The sequence below is a fragment of the Ovis canadensis genome, chromosome 1 (assembly GCF_042477335.2).
Source record: "Ovis canadensis isolate MfBH-ARS-UI-01 breed Bighorn chromosome 1, ARS-UI_OviCan_v2, whole genome shotgun sequence".
Lineage (NCBI taxonomy): Eukaryota > Metazoa > Chordata > Mammalia > Artiodactyla > Bovidae > Ovis > Ovis canadensis.
The window spans coordinates 40,290,943-40,309,672 of NC_091245.1; the positions used below are offsets into that span (position 1 = coordinate 40,290,943).

General features: G+C 40.9%; 1 protein-coding gene across 1 annotated transcript in view; it reads left to right on the forward strand.

Annotated features, from left to right (window-relative positions):
• The window catches only part of ROR1 (receptor tyrosine kinase like orphan receptor 1), a 458,130-nt gene that overhangs the window by 434,397 nt on the left and 5,003 nt on the right, over positions 1-18,730 (forward strand). Inside the window, exon 8 of the mRNA XM_069593578.1 lies at positions 4,701-4,912. Within this exon, the coding sequence (XP_069449679.1) occupies positions 4,701-4,912 (212 nt within the window). The remainder of the gene's footprint in view (positions 1-4,700; positions 4,913-18,730) is intronic.

The window sequence follows — 18,730 nt, forward strand, 5'->3', positions numbered from 1 at the left end:
CCAGATGACGTTTCACTTCATAAAAGTACCTCTTGAATGAGAAATTGTGTTTACCTTGCTGTAAGCCCCAAGAGAAGAAAGAAGTATTTTCTCCATTATATTTAATTACTAATCAAAAGTATTGAATATCATTGTAAAAATAAAATAGGAATGTCAGATGTGAACTGTGATACCAAATTGTTGATTTTTAAAAGAAAATTAATCATGTGGTCCAGGCTAAATTGTTGGTTTCAAAATTCCCAAGTATTTAACTTGATGTAACTAATATGTGCATTTAACTTTTAAACAGTTATTCCAAAGTTTTAAAAATCTTTCCCATTCTAATTTTCAGCCAATTTTCTTTGCAGTGCCTCAGAGGTGTCTATTACCCTTTAAAATGAATAGTAGGAATAATGTCCATTGTTCTTATGTGATTCTTTTTAATAGTATAACTCCCACTAGATATTAGTCCTTACTTGGAAGGAATCTTGGAATCTTAACAAGGATGATGAAAAACAATTCCATATAGTATTTTAATTTTTATTAGTCATATAATTTAAAAAGCACAGAGGCATCGAAGACAGACTTACATTCCAACCCTGACTGCACCACTTCCTTTGTCATTGTTCAGTCACTCAGTGGTGTCCAACTCTTTGCAACCCCATGGACTGTAGCACGCCAGGTCTCCCGGTCCTTCATCATCTCCCAGACCTTGTTCAAACTCATGTCCATTGAGTTGGTGATGCCATCCAACCATCTTGTCCTCTGTCAACCCCTTCTCCTCCTGCCTTCAATCTTGCAGGAGTCTTTTCTAATGAGTCAGCTCTTCGCATCAGGTGGCCAAAGTATTGGAGCTTCAGCTACAGCATCAGTCCTTCCAATGAGTATTCAGGGTTGATTTCCTTTAGGATTGACTGGCTTGATCTTGCAGATCAAGACTCTCAAGAGTCTTCTCCAACACCACAGTTCAAGCTTTGGCAAATTTATCCTTTCTCAGCCTCGGTTTCCCTGTATGTGAAATCAAGATAACCTGGACTTCCCTGTTGGTCCAGTGGTTAGGACTTTGCCTTCCAACATGATGGATTCAGGTTCAACCTCTGGTCGAGGAGCTAAGATCCCACATGCCTCTCGCCAAGAAGCCAAAACATTACAGAAGCAATAGTGTAACAAGTTCAAGAAAGACTTTAAAAAAAAAAATAGAAAACAAGATAATCCAAAGTGCAGGGTTAAAATGAGGAATAAAAAGTCTAGGACATTAGAAAGAAGTTGGGCAAACGTTAGTTTTCTAATTTTCCATGAGTAAGGTTAGTTGTTCTGTGGAATGTTTTTATATGAAGTTTTTTGAACCAGACGGTGACTCCCCTTCTAGCCAAGTGCAGAGAGCCATGTGGGAAAGGAAGCGTGTAGTCAGTAAGACTTACAATGGGCCTGAATTTGTTTTCTGTCACTTCCAACATGACCACGTAGTGTTCTGCTTGATTATTTCACTTGGCAAGAAGACACTGTCCTTGTTTGCATATCCTCAGTGTAATCAGAGGGAGCCAAGTTTGACAATTTTTAAAGGATTTAGCTTCTTGAAGTTTGTTCTCCAGCAGACCTACACGGGGATTTGTCCCAGACCTCCCGTTTACAGTCAAAGGCGTTCCATGAATAATCTGATACGGAGTGAGTACAGAATAGACTCCTTTGTTTGCCAGACAGGTGAGGGCCCTAGTTTCTCTTATTGCTAAAAATGTGGCCAGAAAAATGACTAGCTTTACATTCGTGCTAAATTAACCTCATTCCTTTTGTAATCTTACCCTCAAAATGATTTCACTGAAAATCCAAGAATAACAAGAGGCACTTCCCCCCCAGGGGGTCTAGAATCTTGAAAGTGTTTTATAATGTTAATAATAAGCATAGATGCAATGGTTTATCTCTGGACTTTCTATCCTGTTCCATTGCTTTACTGCAGAAATTAACAAAAAATTATAAGGCAAATTATGCTCCAAAAAAAATTAGTAATAATAATAAAAGTGTTAGTCGCTCAAGTCATGTCCAACTCTTTGCAACTCCATGGACTGTAGCTCACCAGGCTCCTCTGTCCATGGGATTTTCCAGGCAAGAATACTGGAGTGGGTTGCCATTTCCTTTTCCAAATAATAATAATAACAGCATTGAATAACTACTCAGTAGTTTTCAGTTTTCCGAGACTCTTTGCTGACTATCCTCTCTCATATGAACTAAACAAGGTTGGCAGAGCAGGTATTATCCCCCTTGAATAATTGAGGTTAGAGAGAGGTTTCTGGCTTACTGTTATTTAGAATTTCCAGCCTACAGCTTTTATTCCCTGAATCTTCCTACTCTAAAGGTGGAGGGTAAACATTATGTGATTGAGCTGTAACAGGTGCTAAAATAAATACTTTCCATATTTCTTCACTTGTGATTTATAACAGTTTTCTGAAATAGACCTATTTTACAGATGAGTTTGCTCAGAGAAGCCACGTGCCTACTCAGGTTTACACAGATAATGAAAAAGTCTGTCCAGAGATTTCTCACTCTAAAACATATTCTCCTTTGTTGTGTAAAGTGGATGGATAGATAGATAAAGAGATATAGCCATTCCTTTCCCTCAGTCTGTCCACCCACCCACAAACATGCAGACATAGGTGTTACTACAACATCCAAAACCCAGTTCCCAATGACTAGTATGATTAGAACAACCTTCAGAGATGCCTGGGTTTATGCTCACCTGCCACAGTGTACAAGCGGAGAGTTCAAAAGCATCATACCTGGCAAAGCCTCACCTTTCAGGCCTCCTTCCTTCCTACTTCCATGAAACAAGAGAAAACCTACACCAGGAAAATAGGTGCAGAACAACAGCCACTCTCAAATGACTGGCAGTCTAGTGTACTGGAGCAGGACCAGCTGGAGAGGAAACCAAGCTGTTGAATTGCTGGCTACATGTCCTTGGGCAAGTAAATTAACCACCCTGCCCCTCAGCTTCCTCATCTGTAAAAGCAAGGATGAGGATGGTGCTTATGCCATGGGGTTGGTGGTGAGGATAAAATGAATGAGTTATGAAAAGTGCTTGGAACAATACGTGGCCCATACTAATAATAATAACAGCGAACATGATTTTCTGCTGATAGAAAACACTCAACAAATATTAAAACTATAATTTTTATTATATTCAGTAAGCAGATTTCACCCTTCCCCCAGCTCCTCTAAGGGTTAACCCACAGATGACAGGTTTTAGTGCCCCTTCCTAACTTCTCGTGTTGAGTCTGTTTCTATGGAAAGTGTGACTAATTACTGCCATATCTCACTGAACAGCAGGTTCCCAAAGAAAGTGTGTGCAAGTAAAAGCTATGTATAGTATATTCTCACTTACATGTATTGAGGAAGCTTACTGCTTAAAGGGACTTTTAGGGTCTCTCCACCCCTCTATCCCTACTTCCCTTGTAGCATTTCCAATAGCATATTGTAATTATCTTGTCTCTGTTTTCCTTACCAGATCATGAACTCCTTAAGAGCAAAGCACATGTTGTATTTCATTTTATATTCCCAGTACCTAGTGGAATGCTTGCCAGTAGTAACTTTTGTTTATTGACTAACTGAGCAAATGGGAGGATGAGGGAATGGATGCATGGTTAATTCTTTTAAGTAAATAATCGACTCTCAAATTTATGTCAGTCTGACTTTTTCACACTTTGGATTTTCTTAAAACTAGACAGCTGATGAAGTTGTTGGTGATCAGGGTGCATCATTATGCAGCCCCTCTAATTACTATCCCATAATGCTTGCATTTGTCCTATCAGTCAGGTCATTCATTAATTGAGTCTAACAAACTCAAACCAAAAAGAGAAAAATATGTGTCCTTGTGTCCTTCTATACGTATTATTTTGTATATATTCTTTTATATTATATTATTTTCTAAGCAATGCTAACAGTGGATATATCAGATTTCAAAAATATACTTCAAAGGGTTACCATTCATAATTACTGAGTTCATATGAAACTCCTTAAGAAGAATTCTTGGCTTTCAAAACAGTGTCAAGTTATACAGTGATGCTGTGAGAGAGGGAATTATAGACACCATCCAGAAACAGATACTTCACTTCTGTGGATGAGAAAGAGCAAGACACAGAGAGGTGAATGATTTGTTCAGGGCCACACAGCTCAGCAGAGATGGAGCGAGCCCTGACTTCTGGTCCTCATATTCTCAGGCTAGGGGCTTTGTGGTCCCTGGGGCCAGCATTCTTCGGTGATGTTGATTCTGGAAGATGCAGGACTGGCCCTGTATGTCCACACCAGCCAAGACAAGGGCCCGATTCCTGGAATGCTACATTGTGGTTGATATGGGCTGGCAGCCAATGGAAGAAGACCCCTGTGGTCTACATTAACACTCCTGGATGTATACAGTCCATCTATGTGGCGTTTAACTTTTAAGGTGTTAGAGAAATGCAGGTCTGCTGCTAAACAGAGGTGACCCACACACATGCGAAGTCTTCATAATGTCCCTCTGCAATTTTTAAACATTTGAACTCTAAACTTTTCAACTTTAATAAATTACATTGAAAGTTTGATAGAAACAAATTGTAATAAGCAAGGGTTCTTTTTTCTCACAGAAGATTTGTGTGTATTAAAGAATAGGAGATCATTTTAAAGCTCTGCTATGAAATATTATCGATGTTATTTGAACTAGTATAACTTTTGCTCTTTTCCATTTCTACACCCAGATTCAAAGGATTCCAAGGAGAAGAATAAGATGGAAATCCTGTACATACTGGTGCCTAGTGTTGCCATCCCCCTGGCCATTGCCTTGCTCTTCTTCTTCATTTGTGTCTGTCGCAATAACCAGAAGTCATCGTCACCACCTGTTCAGAGGCAACCAAAACACGTCAGAGGTCAAAATGTAGAGATGTCGATGTTGAACGCATATAAACCCAAGGTAAAACTAGCAGTCCTGAGCTGCACTTATTCTATAGACTTCACGTTAAAGCAAAACTTATAACCCTCCCAAGCTGAGAAATCAAATGATGTAGAATCAGAAGCTGTATTCGTACTAGAGTGCATTGTCAGCAGAAGCATGTGTCTCTAACTGTCCCAGGCAGATTGAGCATACGTTCATCAGTGTGACCACTTTGGGTGTGGATGATCACCTCACTGCCTTGCATAGAGTTTGCAATGGAAGGAACCCTTATGAGATCATCTCTTCCAGCCCCTCAGGACTCAGAGTGTGAGCTATTTTTCTAAATTTTCGAAAAGGAAATCCCATATTCTTCCAATTAAACTGAAAAGAGCTGAACAGAGAGAGAGAGAAATCGAACACTGTTTACTAACTTTATTGTCAAAAAATCCTTTTACTTCCACAACAATGTGAATGTATTAACACTGCTGTACTGTACACTCAAATGGTCAATTTTGTTGTGTGTTACCACAGTTTAAAAAATCTATTTCGTGCCTAACCTAAATCCCTTTCTCTTTGGTTTCAATATATTTTAAGAGAAGTTTTGTCCTTCCTACAGTCTTTGAATGCTGTTTTATGATAGCCCTTAGCTTTCTCCTCTCTCATGCTAAATCAATCCACTTCCTTTTAGTTTTTCCTCCACATCTTTCAACATTTGGGTTGCTCAAGGTCCTGGCAAGGAAACCAGGGTCACTGGCCCTTCCCTTAAATGGAACACACGTCACATCTTGGGGCTGAAATACAACAGAGGCTTTCTCTCCGGAAAACCAGCACCTCAATCTCAGGCCTCTCGGGAAGGAGATTTCATTTAAATAATTTAGGATTCTTGCATCCACAGAAGCCTGCTTTTTCTTCATGTTCCCACTCCATAGGAACATTCATTCAGCAAATATTTATCTTCTCTGTGGGTTAGAGACTATATTATTCTTTTGACCCTCATAAAGAGAAGATGCATCATTTTTTTATACAGTTTTAGAGGAAAAAAAATGCCTTCACACTCAAATCAATCCTTTCACCCAATAAGTAACATAGTTGAGCCTGACACATAGCTCTCATTTGATCTTACTTTGCTTTGCTGTTGGATATTTGTTTTTAATTTTAAAATACTTAAAATATTTTTCTGTTGCAGAGTCATACTTGTTGGTAGGGTTATGGGGTTTCTTAAATGCTAAAAAATTCATCATTAAGCATTCTGTCCCAAACAAAACAACTGTTCTCTTAAGTGTGAATTTTTACCAGAAAAAAACCCACAGACCCTGGAGACCACAGAGTTCACTCAGTGGGTTGGGGAATGGGTTGGGGAGTTGGGGGGGAGGTTTAACTCTTGATATCCTAGCTGCTTGTTGGCCAATTTACATATATTATAATGTGTTACATCATAGCACCATTAATCCTTACAATTAATAGAAGAAAATAGAAGGGCTAATATTAGTGCACATTCATGTAGGCATACCTAGTTGACCCTGTACATATCCCATGATTTCAAACTTGTAATGCAATAGTCTTTGTTGTATGAGAATCCTTCCCTGTCATTTCTGTTATGAAATGCTGAGAATCCCTACAAACACCAGAACTCTGGGTGAAAGTGAGGCCCAGATTAGCTTGGTTCCGGTAGTCACTGTGTAGCAACCACCATCCTGGGGAGGTGGGCTCCTTGTTGCTATGGCAGGAGTCATAGAAGAAGTCATTTCCATTTGGAGAAATAATCAGTTTTGTAGGTCAGCCTCAGTCTGCAGCTTAATTCCATTGTTATCGGAGGTTTCTTTTGCAGCACATGTCCAACCTGCATGATGTTTGGGATTTATGTCATCTTTCAGATAAAGATCTCAGAGAGCTTGTGGTGTCACAGAGAAAGCAAATATGTGTTCAGTGCTACAAATTTTCGGAAACTATTCTAGGAACTTTTACATTCATTATCTCATTTAATCCTCATACCCATTACATAAGGGAAGTATTATAATCACTGTTGTACAATCAGGGTAACCAAGACTGCAAATCAGTTAAGTAACTTACAGAAGGTCAAAAAGCTAGTAAGTGGAAGAGATAAAATGTGGCTACAGTATTTTTCAGCTCTAGGTAAAGCCCTTGAACTTGCCTGACACCATGATTTCTTCTTTTTTACTGAAGAAATCGTGCTGTGAAGGGGGAGTAGGCGGCCCGACGAACAGCTAAATATGACTCCATTTGTCAGTTTGGGCTGAACGCTAACCACAGGCATCACCTGGCTTGTGAATGACCTCCTGAGGAGGCCTGGATAACAGTTGTAAGCCTGAGTTATACAGCCCCAGTCCTGCCAGGGACATGTGAAATTTGGCCAAAGAAATAACAGTCCTCCGTGCTCCATGGTCATGGAGACAAATGTAACACACACTAGGATAAATTTTTTCCTAAGACTTGGTAAAGCAAAACATTGTTTTCATCATTTCTGGACCATTTCCTCAGCATGCCTTGCAAAATCTCCCAGTGTCAAGATTTTTCCAACACAAGGCTTAGAGTTTCGCCTTAAACAGCTCACCAATTCTGAATCAGACTGGAAGGAGGACTAGCTTGAGCATATGTGACTGGGTTGAGGAGGGAGAGGGAACAACAAAAACAAATGCGAAGGTTTTTTTTCTTTCTCTCCTAAGAGATTTGGCTCCAATCAAATTTGACTTATTCAGCTGTTTGTTTTGGTTCTTACTGAGTGCCTTTCCTGGAAAAAGCACAAAGGACTTTGTCGACCTTAAAGAAAATTCCTAAATGTAAACAGTTGATCTCTAAAACTAGTTTGAAAGGTCACTGACACATAAATATTACATGTACCTATAAAATCTAAAAAGAAGGGACACACATAAGAAAGAAAGAGGGGGCGGAAAGAGTCCTGAAAACAAACACCCTACCAGAATGAAATCAAAAGGATATTTGAAGGCTGGGATGAGAAAGGAATGAAGGATAGAAGCTGGTCGGCCCTGGCCTCATACTTATTTATCCAAATGAATGTGCCCTTCAGGTTTTAAACTATCTCTTTCCATTCTCTCCACTTGCTGAGCTGATTTTACCCACCCCTGCCCCCACTCCCCCACACTGAGTGTTTGTATTAAGAAGAGGCTTCTCTGGGAGATTAGAAATCCATACCCTCAGAGGAGACAATAGGCAGCCCAGACAGACTGGCTGATAGGACCTGGCTTGAGTCCCCAGAGAGGTGGACGGGAAAGTTGGAAGTTAAAAATTTGATGAGGCATGAGTCTCCTTCAGATATGTGAGGAAAGGAAGCCAGTGGACCAGAGAGGCATCTTAATTCTGAGCCTTGAACAGTCAGGAAATAGAGATGCTCCCCCAGCCCCACCGCTAACTGCCCTATGACCCTGAGAAGCCAGTTTGCCTCTCTGTGGCTCAATTTTCTCAGCTGTTCAGAGAAAGGTCAACTGTGTTCATGCAAAGGACCGTTTGTTTATTTTCCTTTTATTTTGGCCGGCAAAAGATTTCAATCCTTTCTGTTGGATCAGTTCATCTCCTATCTTTTCCATCTTTTAAATCCTCTGACAGTACTCTGGTGATACAGAAACTAAGTAGGGTTATTCTTTCTTGCATTACACATTTTACAATCCGAGCAGGATTTTTTTTTTTTAAGTGCTACAGAAAATGAAACTTCCCCAAGAATTCTGGAAACCCTAACTGCCCATCTCTCTGATTCTTTCCCTTTGCCTCCCCTCAGCTCCTGCCGCCAGGGTAGTCTCCTGGGGGAGGAATGCTGTGGAGCTCACCTCCTGGGGAGTTAGAAAAGGGGCAGAGCCTCCCCCTCAAGCTCAGGGTTAACCCAGTTCTGTTTTTCCCTATATGACCCACTTACGTGGGATTTAGATCCACAGAGAGGTTAAGGGGTGGAGGAGTTTGAAAATGAGGAGCAGGAAGACTCGGGGGAGGGCTACAGGGTCAAACTCCTGCAGCTCCTGTCTGATTATAAGGAAGATTTGGGGGAAAGCAAAATTTGCCTATAGCTTTCTAAAACTGGTGGCTGTATTTTATTTTATTTAGTTTTTAAACTTTTATATTATATTGGGATATAGCCAGTTAATAATATTGGGACAGTTTCAGGTTGAGCAGCAAAGGGACTCAGCCGTGCATATACATGTATCCATTCTCCCCCAAACTCCCCTCTCATCCGTGCTGCCACATAGCATTGAGCAGAGTTCCCTGTGCTGTGCAGTAGGTCCTTGTTGGTTATCCATTTTAAATATAGCAGTGTACACATCCCAAACTCCCTAACTACCCCTCTCCCCCCACCCACCCACTAGCAACCATAAATTCATTCTCTAAGTCTGTGTGTCTCTTTCTGTTTTATAAATTCTTTCTGTTTTATAAATGTTGCATCATTTCTTTTTAGATTCCACATAGAAGGGATGTCATACAATATTTCTTCTTCTCTATCTGACTTACTTCATTCAGTATGACAATCTATAGGTCCATCCGTGTTGATGCAAATAGCATTATTTCATTCTTTTTAATGGCTGAGTAATATTCCATTGTGTGTGTGTACACACAAACCCCACATCCTCTTTATGCATGCCTCTGTCAGTGGACATTTCTGTTGTTTCTGTATCTTGGCTATTGTAAACAGTGCTGCAATGAACTTTGCAGGGCATGTATTTTATTTCTCACCTCATTTCTGTTTCTTCACTTCCAGACTATTCCTCTCTCCTTTTCTTTTCCAGCCAAAGTATTCAGGCTTTGCTGAATGTACTGACACTTGATTATATTCCCGGGACCAGTCCCTTTTGCTAGCAACATGCTTTCATCTAAAAAGCCCTGCTGTGGTTGGGGGACCCCTTGGAAACCCCTGTCCTTATCCAATGTCACTACACTTATTGCTAAAACATCCTCAATGTTAAAGCCATCCACTTGTTAAAGCCATTATCTCCAAGGCTTCTGAGCTCATCATGCTATTCACATGGCCTCTGGGGAATCACCAGTGATGTAATTTAATCCAGTGACCTTTCCTGAGTCCTCTTCCTCCTTAATTTCTCTGGAGCATTCTTCTCAGCCACCATCTTGAAGTGTTTTTTCTCTTGGCTCTCCTCCTATCTCCTCCTGTTTCCTTCACTAGTTCTTTTGACTCCCTAAAGGAGCGCCGCCTCTGATGTTTGTCAGTTCTCTTTCCTCTGTCTTTCTCTCATGCTAATTTCATCCTCTGGCATTGCTTTAGCTCCCAGTTGACATCATAATTCAGCAATCTGGAAGGACCTAATCTCAAGTTATCAAGTTCTTTCTCCCAGCACCCAGGAGTCTCTCTGGGCCTAAATTACCTTACTCTCTGGGCCTAACTTACCTTTCTAGCCACATTTGTTCTTGGTTTATTTCTGGGAAGTAGTATGATATACTTCAAAGATCAAGGATTTAGAGACAAAGAGATATGATTATAAATCTTGTCTTCATTATTTACTGGCCATGAGATCGTTGTTTTCTCATTTATAAAACAAGGATACGAATAGTGTTTAGAAGAGATTTTTAAATTTATTTTTATTGAGGTATAATTGACACACGTGATATTAGTTTCAAGCATATAACATAATGATTCGATATTTTTAAGTAGTGCAAAATGATCACCACAACAGGCCTAGCTAACATCTGTCATAACAGCTTTTTTCTTGTGATGAGAACTTCTAAAATTTACTCCCTTAGCACCTTTTAAATGTGCAGTACAGTATTATGAAGTATATTCACCATGCTCTATATCCCTCTGACATTTTATAACTATACCCTTTGACTCTCTTTACCTCTTTTGTCCCTCCCACCCCAAAAACCCCCCTTTCCCCCCCCCCCCACCACTAGTAGCCACCAATCTTCTCTAAAAGAGTTATTTCTGACATTTCAAGATAGTGTGTCTGGCACCTCACAGGTACTCAACAGCTAGAATTTACTATTATTGTTTGCTACAGCAATAATATGAACAGCCGCAAACCTTTTAGTCAACTACCAAATGCTGTGTACAGGATTCTGCGGGCGGGGGAGGAAGATATAGGATTCAGGAGCCCACAGCATTAACTGGGGACAAGGGGATCAGAGCAAAGATTACAGTGATAACTCTTTAGATAACTCTGGTATTCCTGTGCCCATCCAGTGAGCATAAATCCTTTGCCCCACATCCTGTTCACACCCTGGATAAAACCCCTCAGGATGGAGAGGATAGTCTCTACCCTGTGGTGGTATGAGGACTGGGAGCCATCCAGTTCCGAGCTCAGCCTTAAACTACGTCTGAAGAAGCTTTACTTCTAGGAAGAATGAGTATTATAAATGGATATTATAAAAAAGCTAAAGTACTTTACATGCAATATCTCAATATAATCTTTACAATAATCTTCTGAAGGTGGTACTAATTTTGAGCCTGATTTTGGAAGGTGAGAAAACTGAGGCTTGAGATTAAGCTTTTACCCAAAGTCACTCAGCTGGTGAGTGGCAGAGCCAAAACTTGAACCCAGGTGTGAGCAGGCCTGGAGCCCAGTGTTCCTTAATTTTCTGGCTGCTGAAACACGCAAGCCCAAGTTACAAGCCCACGGTGGCTCACGCAGACATTCAGATTACTGACGTCTGTTCTACCTCTTTACAGGCAGAACTGACCCTCTCGCACTAACACTATGAAGTAACCCCACCGCAGAATCAACCCTGGTCCCCACCAAACATTCAAACTATCAGAAAGTTACATTACAGAGAAAAGAACTGTGTCTGAAGTTAAATCACTTCCAGAGAGGCGTAGCTGAACTCTGAGCAAATGTGGCCAACTATTGGTTGGAACGCCCTCCCGGATTTGATTGCTGAAGCCAGAAGGCACTTAGTTTGGCTGTAGTCTTTGAAAATGTCCATAACCTCTCCAAATCCAATGGTTGTGGCCTTTCAGCTTTAGAATGTAATCATTTCCATTTATGAGTGGAGTCGGTTGTCTCACAATTCTACCACTGTTTACCTAAGAACCAGTAAAATGCACAGGAAAGGAAAACCAGCTTTAGAGTCAAATGAATTCCTCTCAGATACTGAAAACTCTCAATCTTGTATGCTATCCAGGGTTCTTATGCCCAACTCAGGTAAAGGCTGCTGTTGAATGGTTTTATTCACTTATCCCAGTCAACTAATGTGAGCAACAAAGGATCAGCCAGAGTAAAGTCTAGGTCATCAGAGACCAGAGAGTAATTAATTACACCTTGACATTCCACTTTTACACCAGTGGGACTCATGCTTCTAAAATTGTGGAGCCCTCTGAGGATCAAATGAAAACTACCCTCTTTTTCCCAGAAAAGTGCTCCATCTTTGAAGCCAGACATAGGTGGAGCTGAATCTTGGCATTACTACTTAATAGTTGTGCTTCCACAGGCAAGCTACCTAACCTTGAAGGGCTTAATTTCTTGATCCATAAAGTGGAGAAATCATAGTATGAATCTCATGGGTTTGTGACGAGGGTTAAATGAGTTGATGCATTAAACAATGAGAGAGCCCATGAGGGAGTATAGTGTAGTCATGAGGAAGACAGACCCTGGAGTCTGAACTTACAACCTAAATACTAGTTGTGCGGTCACTTAACTGCCGTTCCTCAGGTTCTGCACCTGTGAAACGGGGATAATAGTCATAGTGACCAATTTCATAGGGTTACTGTGATATGAAAGGAATTCATACGTATAAAGTACTTATAGCCTGACACATAAACACTCCACCCCTCGCCCCAACTTGCAGCCATTATTATGATCTCAGCATCTGGCACATGGCAAGTATTCAGTACATGGTAGCTCAGATTACAAACATCTAGAATAGGAGCTGTGTCCCCTCTCCTCGTGATTCTTAAATGGTTTCTCATATACTATTCCATGTGTATATTCTTTGGTATATAGTATATATAGTATCAGTTGACTGAGGTAACCAGCTATGAAAATGTATCCTATATAATTGGTTGCACATGAAAATAGAATAAACTGATGACATGGCCCAAGCTATGAAGTGATGTCTATTTCAAAACCTGAATCTCTCTAAGACAGGAGCCATGCAGAATATAACCCAGTAAAACACTAGTTGATGGCTCTCAGATTTTTCTCTGCTGGGATTTCCAAAGCATCTTCCTAGAGCAGAGTGTTACGGTTCTCTATTAGTCAGAATTGCTCAAATTGGTTCTGCAGAGAGACTGTGGTCAATCTTCATGCCAGGAGCAGAGACCAGATACTCATTAACTATCTGATCCAAGAAGGCATATTCTTTTCTTTCCTTTCTTTTTAAAAGTCATATTCCATTTATTCCAGTGGTTCTCTCATTTTTTCCAGTCCCAGAGCATCCTCATCACCTGGGAACCTGTCAGAACTGCAGAATCTGACTTACAGAATTAGAAACTCTAGGAGTGAGGCCTAGCAATCTGTGTTATAACAAGCCCTTGGGGGGATTCCAGTACCTGCTCTGGTGTAGACTCTGCTGGTCAGTTCTTGAGATTCAGAGAGTAAGTCTGCAAGGAGTATAGTTCTCAGAAAAGACTGTGCCTCCAAAGAGAAGCAAACCTGGTCGTATCCTCCTATTATCCCAAATACCACTCCCTTCCCCTGGCAATTTCAATAGGGCCACGATCTGCTTCATTATTCCTCTAATAGAGCTGAGGACAAATGCCGCTTGTGGGACCTACCCCTCTCCTGCAGATACTTGCATCCAGCTAGAATCGGCATGTGTGTATAGTGAAAGATATTTGTGAAAGGGCAGCAGTGGTAGGGCATGAGGGATGGGAAAGGAACCAGTGTAAGGGATTCAAGGACTACAGGAGGAGGCTTGTCCATTGCAAGAACATGAACATCAGTCCTTTCCCAGCACCTGCTGCTGGGGCCACCTTCCCGTCCCGGACCGCCACTCTGGCTTCTGGTTCACACCACCTTCCTGGGGCTCTGCTTTCTATCTGTGTCTCTACGTCACTCTGGACTCAAACTAAAGCCATCAATCATACCCCATTCAGGGTAGAGGTGAAAAGTCACAGAGCAGAATCTATGCTGCACGCCAACGTTGATGGCCATCACAAAATCCTCACCTCATTTCCTGTGGTAATCATTTAGGAAAAGTGAGCAGGAAATAGCAGGTTAGTCGCAAGCTGTGTCACCCAGAGGTGTATTATCACCTAAGGTGTAACTTCCCAAAGGTGGAGAGAGATAAAGTTGCTGAGTCTGTCGCTCTTATCCATCTTCCATCTACATAATTGCAATTTTTTAAAAAACTCTACCCATGGTTCATTGCTTTCATACTTCAAGTTAATGGATGTAAAAGGGGCGCATGTCCTCACTTAGCATTCATCACTCAGGTGAGAGAAGCCTGGCCTCTGTAGCAGCTGTTTAGACAGGACTACAATACTCATATGGACTCACATCTAACACCTCACCATCTAAAAATGTTCGCTCTTCATTTTCTTTCTGGTCAGCGCTCACTGAAGCCCGAATACAGTTGCTTTTCAGAAATTTCAAGGGGAAGAAATACAATCAGATTTTAGAATAATGTATCAACTTCTACATCAACTCTGATTTTTCTCCCCCGCCAAAATTCTATAATTTTTTAAACCACACTGAGGCAGATGTGTGTTTACTTTGAGAAGTAAAAATGTTAACATTTAAACTGAAAGCCTGTTTCAGTTTTAAGGTACTTAATTGCCTTACAGCATATAATAAACGGAGCCCATCTTGTCATTCAACTAATGGAGGGAGTGATAAAGAGATAGGAGCCCAGGACCCTATTCATTCCAGCTTTCCTTTGTACTTGGTTTACTTTGGCATCATGCCTCATGTGTATTTTACACTTCTTTACATTTTGTACATCCCTGTATGACAAATACTTGTCAAACAAAAACTAAACAGATTTATAACCCTTTAACTTGAAATGAGCCAAAATTGAACTGCCAAAACTTTATGACTTCATTTTCTTTCATAGTTTTCCACTACATTGGTTCAAACAGACAAACCCCACTTGAGGTCAAGCAGAGGTCATTTCACTTTCATTACTAAAATATAATTTACAATATGCCAGACCTAAACAAGTTTAGCCTAAAGGGTTTGTATAATGTAAACCATCTGTTCCTCAACAATACAGCTAATTTCCTGCCGTCACCATACAGTCTACTGACTGCTTCTTTAAGGATTTTTATGATTTTTTAACTAGTTCAGGATTTATGTAAAATTTGAAAATGAGTCTGTAGTTAAAACTCATTTGTACCAAATAACTCGAGCATTTAAAAAATGCAAATCACTGTGTAAATCGTTCCCCTGAAACCAAGCTCTGAGCAGTTTTTTGGTTGTTTTTTTTTTTTTTTCTGGGTATTTCTATGCCGGCTGCTGCACAGGTGTTCCAAGAAAAGGTTTTGTGAAATTGATCGTTTTAGTTACTTTCCATGCTTCTTCCCAAAGCAAATCCCCAAATTTGGTTATGACTATCTCTTGTGAACTATTCCTTCCTTCTATTGGCTGGAGAAGGGTATGGACTATGCCTTCTGCCCCACTGGGTATCGGTAAGCTATGACAAGGCACGCTTGGAGTCAAAACGAACTTTTTTCATGTGTCTGAACAGGGAGAAAGAAGAACAATTATCATTCCACAGAGTGACCACACACCGAAAGCTGACCTCACAGCCCTGCAAGGTGTCAGGCCCCAGGCTGAGCTGACAGAGACGTGCTGAGTCCAATTGGGACTATTGGCCGGCGGGCTTCTCTGGTTTCAAACAGAAGGCCTTATACACACAAGGACAGCAGTTTTGGCTCTCTTAAAAATTCTTGATAATTTTCTCTGTCTATAAAATGGCAAGAGTAAAAAGTTCTTCTTCCATAGATGAATACCAGAGAACTAATTTGCTTACCTCAGTATAGGGGAATGCAGCTGGCCTCCTTAGCCATGAAGCCCCAGGGGCCATGTGTCAGGCCAGCGCCAAAGTCCTGTCCACCTCCTCTTCTCTTCCCATCCACACAAGTTTGGTCTGCTTGCTTCCTTTCCCATCTGCCACCATCTACTCTTCCCCATGGGTTTTTTTTGCTCCCTCCACCTCCATCTGCGTCTTCCAGAATCCTCAGAGGAACGAGCCACAGGACACTCAAATTCTTACCCACCCGCAGGTTCCAAGACAGACTCTGTCATTTTAAAAGAATTTTTTAAAAAACCAAAAACTACAGGAGAACAGAGAAAGATTAACAAGAAACTTAAACATTCCTTTTTTTTTTTTTTTTAACATAGATGGCTATCTAGAGCTATTTGAGGCTGGGCTGTGCTGTGCTTCCTGGAGAAGGAAATAGCAACCCACTCCAGTACTCTTGCCTGGAAAATCCCATAGACAGAGGAGCCTGGTAGGCTACAGTCCATGGGGTTGCAAAGAGTCGGACACAACTGAGCGACTTCACTTTCTTTCTTTGTGCTGTGCTTAGTCACTCAGTCATGTCTGACTCTTTGCAACCTCATGGACTGTGGCCCGCCAGGCTCCTCTATCCATGGAGATTCTCTAGGCAAGAATACTGGAGTGGCTTGCCATGCCCTCCTCCAGGGGATCTTCCCAACCCAGGGACTGAACCCATGTCTCCCACATTGCAGGCGGACTGTTTACCATCTGAGCCACCAGGAAAGCCCAACAATAATAGAGTGGATAGCCTTATCCCTTCTCCAGGGGATCTTCCCGACCCAGGAATCAAACCAGGGTCTCCTGCATTGCAGGCAGATTCTTTACCAACTGAGCTACCAGGGAAGCCCTATTTAAGGCTGTAAATAGATCTAAATCGTTTGCGCTGACTCAACTTTTTGGATTACTTCCCTAATATGGATAATAAAATTGATTTAAAGACCACTTATTAGGTGGAAATTACTTACATACATTGTTGGATTTAATCCCTACTATAGTTATGGAGGCTACTGCTGCTGCTTCTGCTAAATCGTTTTAGTCGTCTCTGACTCTGTGCGACCCCATAGATGGCAGCCCACCAGGCTCCCCCGTCCCTGGGATTCTCCAGGCAAGAACACTGGAGTGGGTTGCCATTTCCTTTTCCAATGCATGAAAGTGAAAAGTGAAAGTGAGGTCATTCAGTCGTGTCCAACTCTTCGCGACCCCATGCACTGCAGCCTACCAAGCTCCTCCGTCCATGGGATTTTCCAGGCAAGAGTGCTGGAGTGGGTTGCCATTGCCTTCTCTGAATTATGGAGGCTAGATATTATATTATCTCATAGATATGGAAATAGAGGTTTAGAGAAGTTAAGAAGTCACCCAAGTTCAGTCACCTATAGTATAAGACTTATCCCATAGGATTGTTGTAGTAATGTTAGTTGCTCAGTTGTGTCCAACTCTTTGCAACCCCATGGACCATAGACACCAGGCTCCTCTGTCCATGGGATAGTCCAGGCAAGAATATTGGAGTGGGTAGCCATTCCCTTCTCCAGGGGATCTTCCCAACCCAGGGATGGAACCCTGTACATCTCCTGCATGACAGGTAGATTCTTTTCCGTCTGAGCCACCAGGATATTGGTCAAGTGCTTAGAACAGTGTCTGGCATATAGTAAATACTATATGAATATTAACTATTATTAATGAAAAGCAGCAGATCCAAAGTGCAAATTCAGATTCGTGTTGATATGAATCCAAAGGTGAAATGGTTTGAATTATCCCACCCTGCCTATGGGTTAGCTTCAGTGGGGGAGTCCTAAATCCTCATTGAGTATGTGCATTCTAGTTTGCTTCAGTCGTGTCTGACTATTTGTGATCATCAGTCTCCTCTGTCCATGGGGTTCTCCAGTCAAGAATACTGGAGTGGGTTGTTCTGCCCTGCTTCAGGGGATCTTCCCAACCCAAGGATCGAACCTGCATCTATGTCTCCTGCATTGGCAGGCAGGTTTTTACTACTAGCACCCCCTGGGAAGCTTAAATCAGTTTATATTCCTTGGGTTTAGTTCCTCATCCCAGTTTCCCTCAAAAGTACTTTATTACCCCACTGTTACCTTTCTCTAATACCAAAAGCATGAGGATCCTGTTTAGATCAAAAGTAATACCTTCCGTGCCATTTGGGACTTCCACATAAATTGGATTCATTTAAATCATTAAGAAAAATTCTGAGGGAAACCCTCAGTTCTGTTTTGTTCACTTAAGTGGGTATCTTGCTGCAAGTTTATTTACACTTATCATTAGGTTAACGGGCATTTTACCCTGGAAAATATCAGCCTAGAACAGAGCTAATCATCATGAATTCTAGATTAGCAGAGTCTGAATTGGAGAAAATTTTTACTTAATTTTCCAAACTGTTAAACGGTGTGCACAGAGCTCGGAATTCCATATGTATTTGCAAAATTGTCAACTTCAATTGGGATACTCACAGCAGTACTTTTTCTAAAAAATAAGGATTAAAGTCCATTTAATGGGATTATTTTAAAAAACCAGTTTATGTACAAATGCATTGCTTTTAAACTTTTTCCCTAACAAATTAGGTTATACTTCAGGATAGATTGGAGCTGAGTTTCAAAAATAGTAAAAACACATGATGTAATAGACATTTACTGTCAGATCAAATGTCACAACTTAATACTTATTTTCATTGTGTGTTAGTTGCTTTCTCCTGTTTTAAGGTCAATCAGTAAATAATTCACTGGCAAAGCTGTAGAGATAATCAGTTGGTTTGAAGGCAATGGCTCCCTTCAAAAAAAATTGAAATCTGATTGAAAGGACAAAATATAAAATGGACAAATGTTGTTTTTCTTTCATAAAAAGAATAGCAACAGCTAGATAATAATTGCTAAAAGTTAAACAGCCCTTACCATGTGCCAGACATTGTGCAAATTCACAAAAACCCTACAAGATAAGTACAAT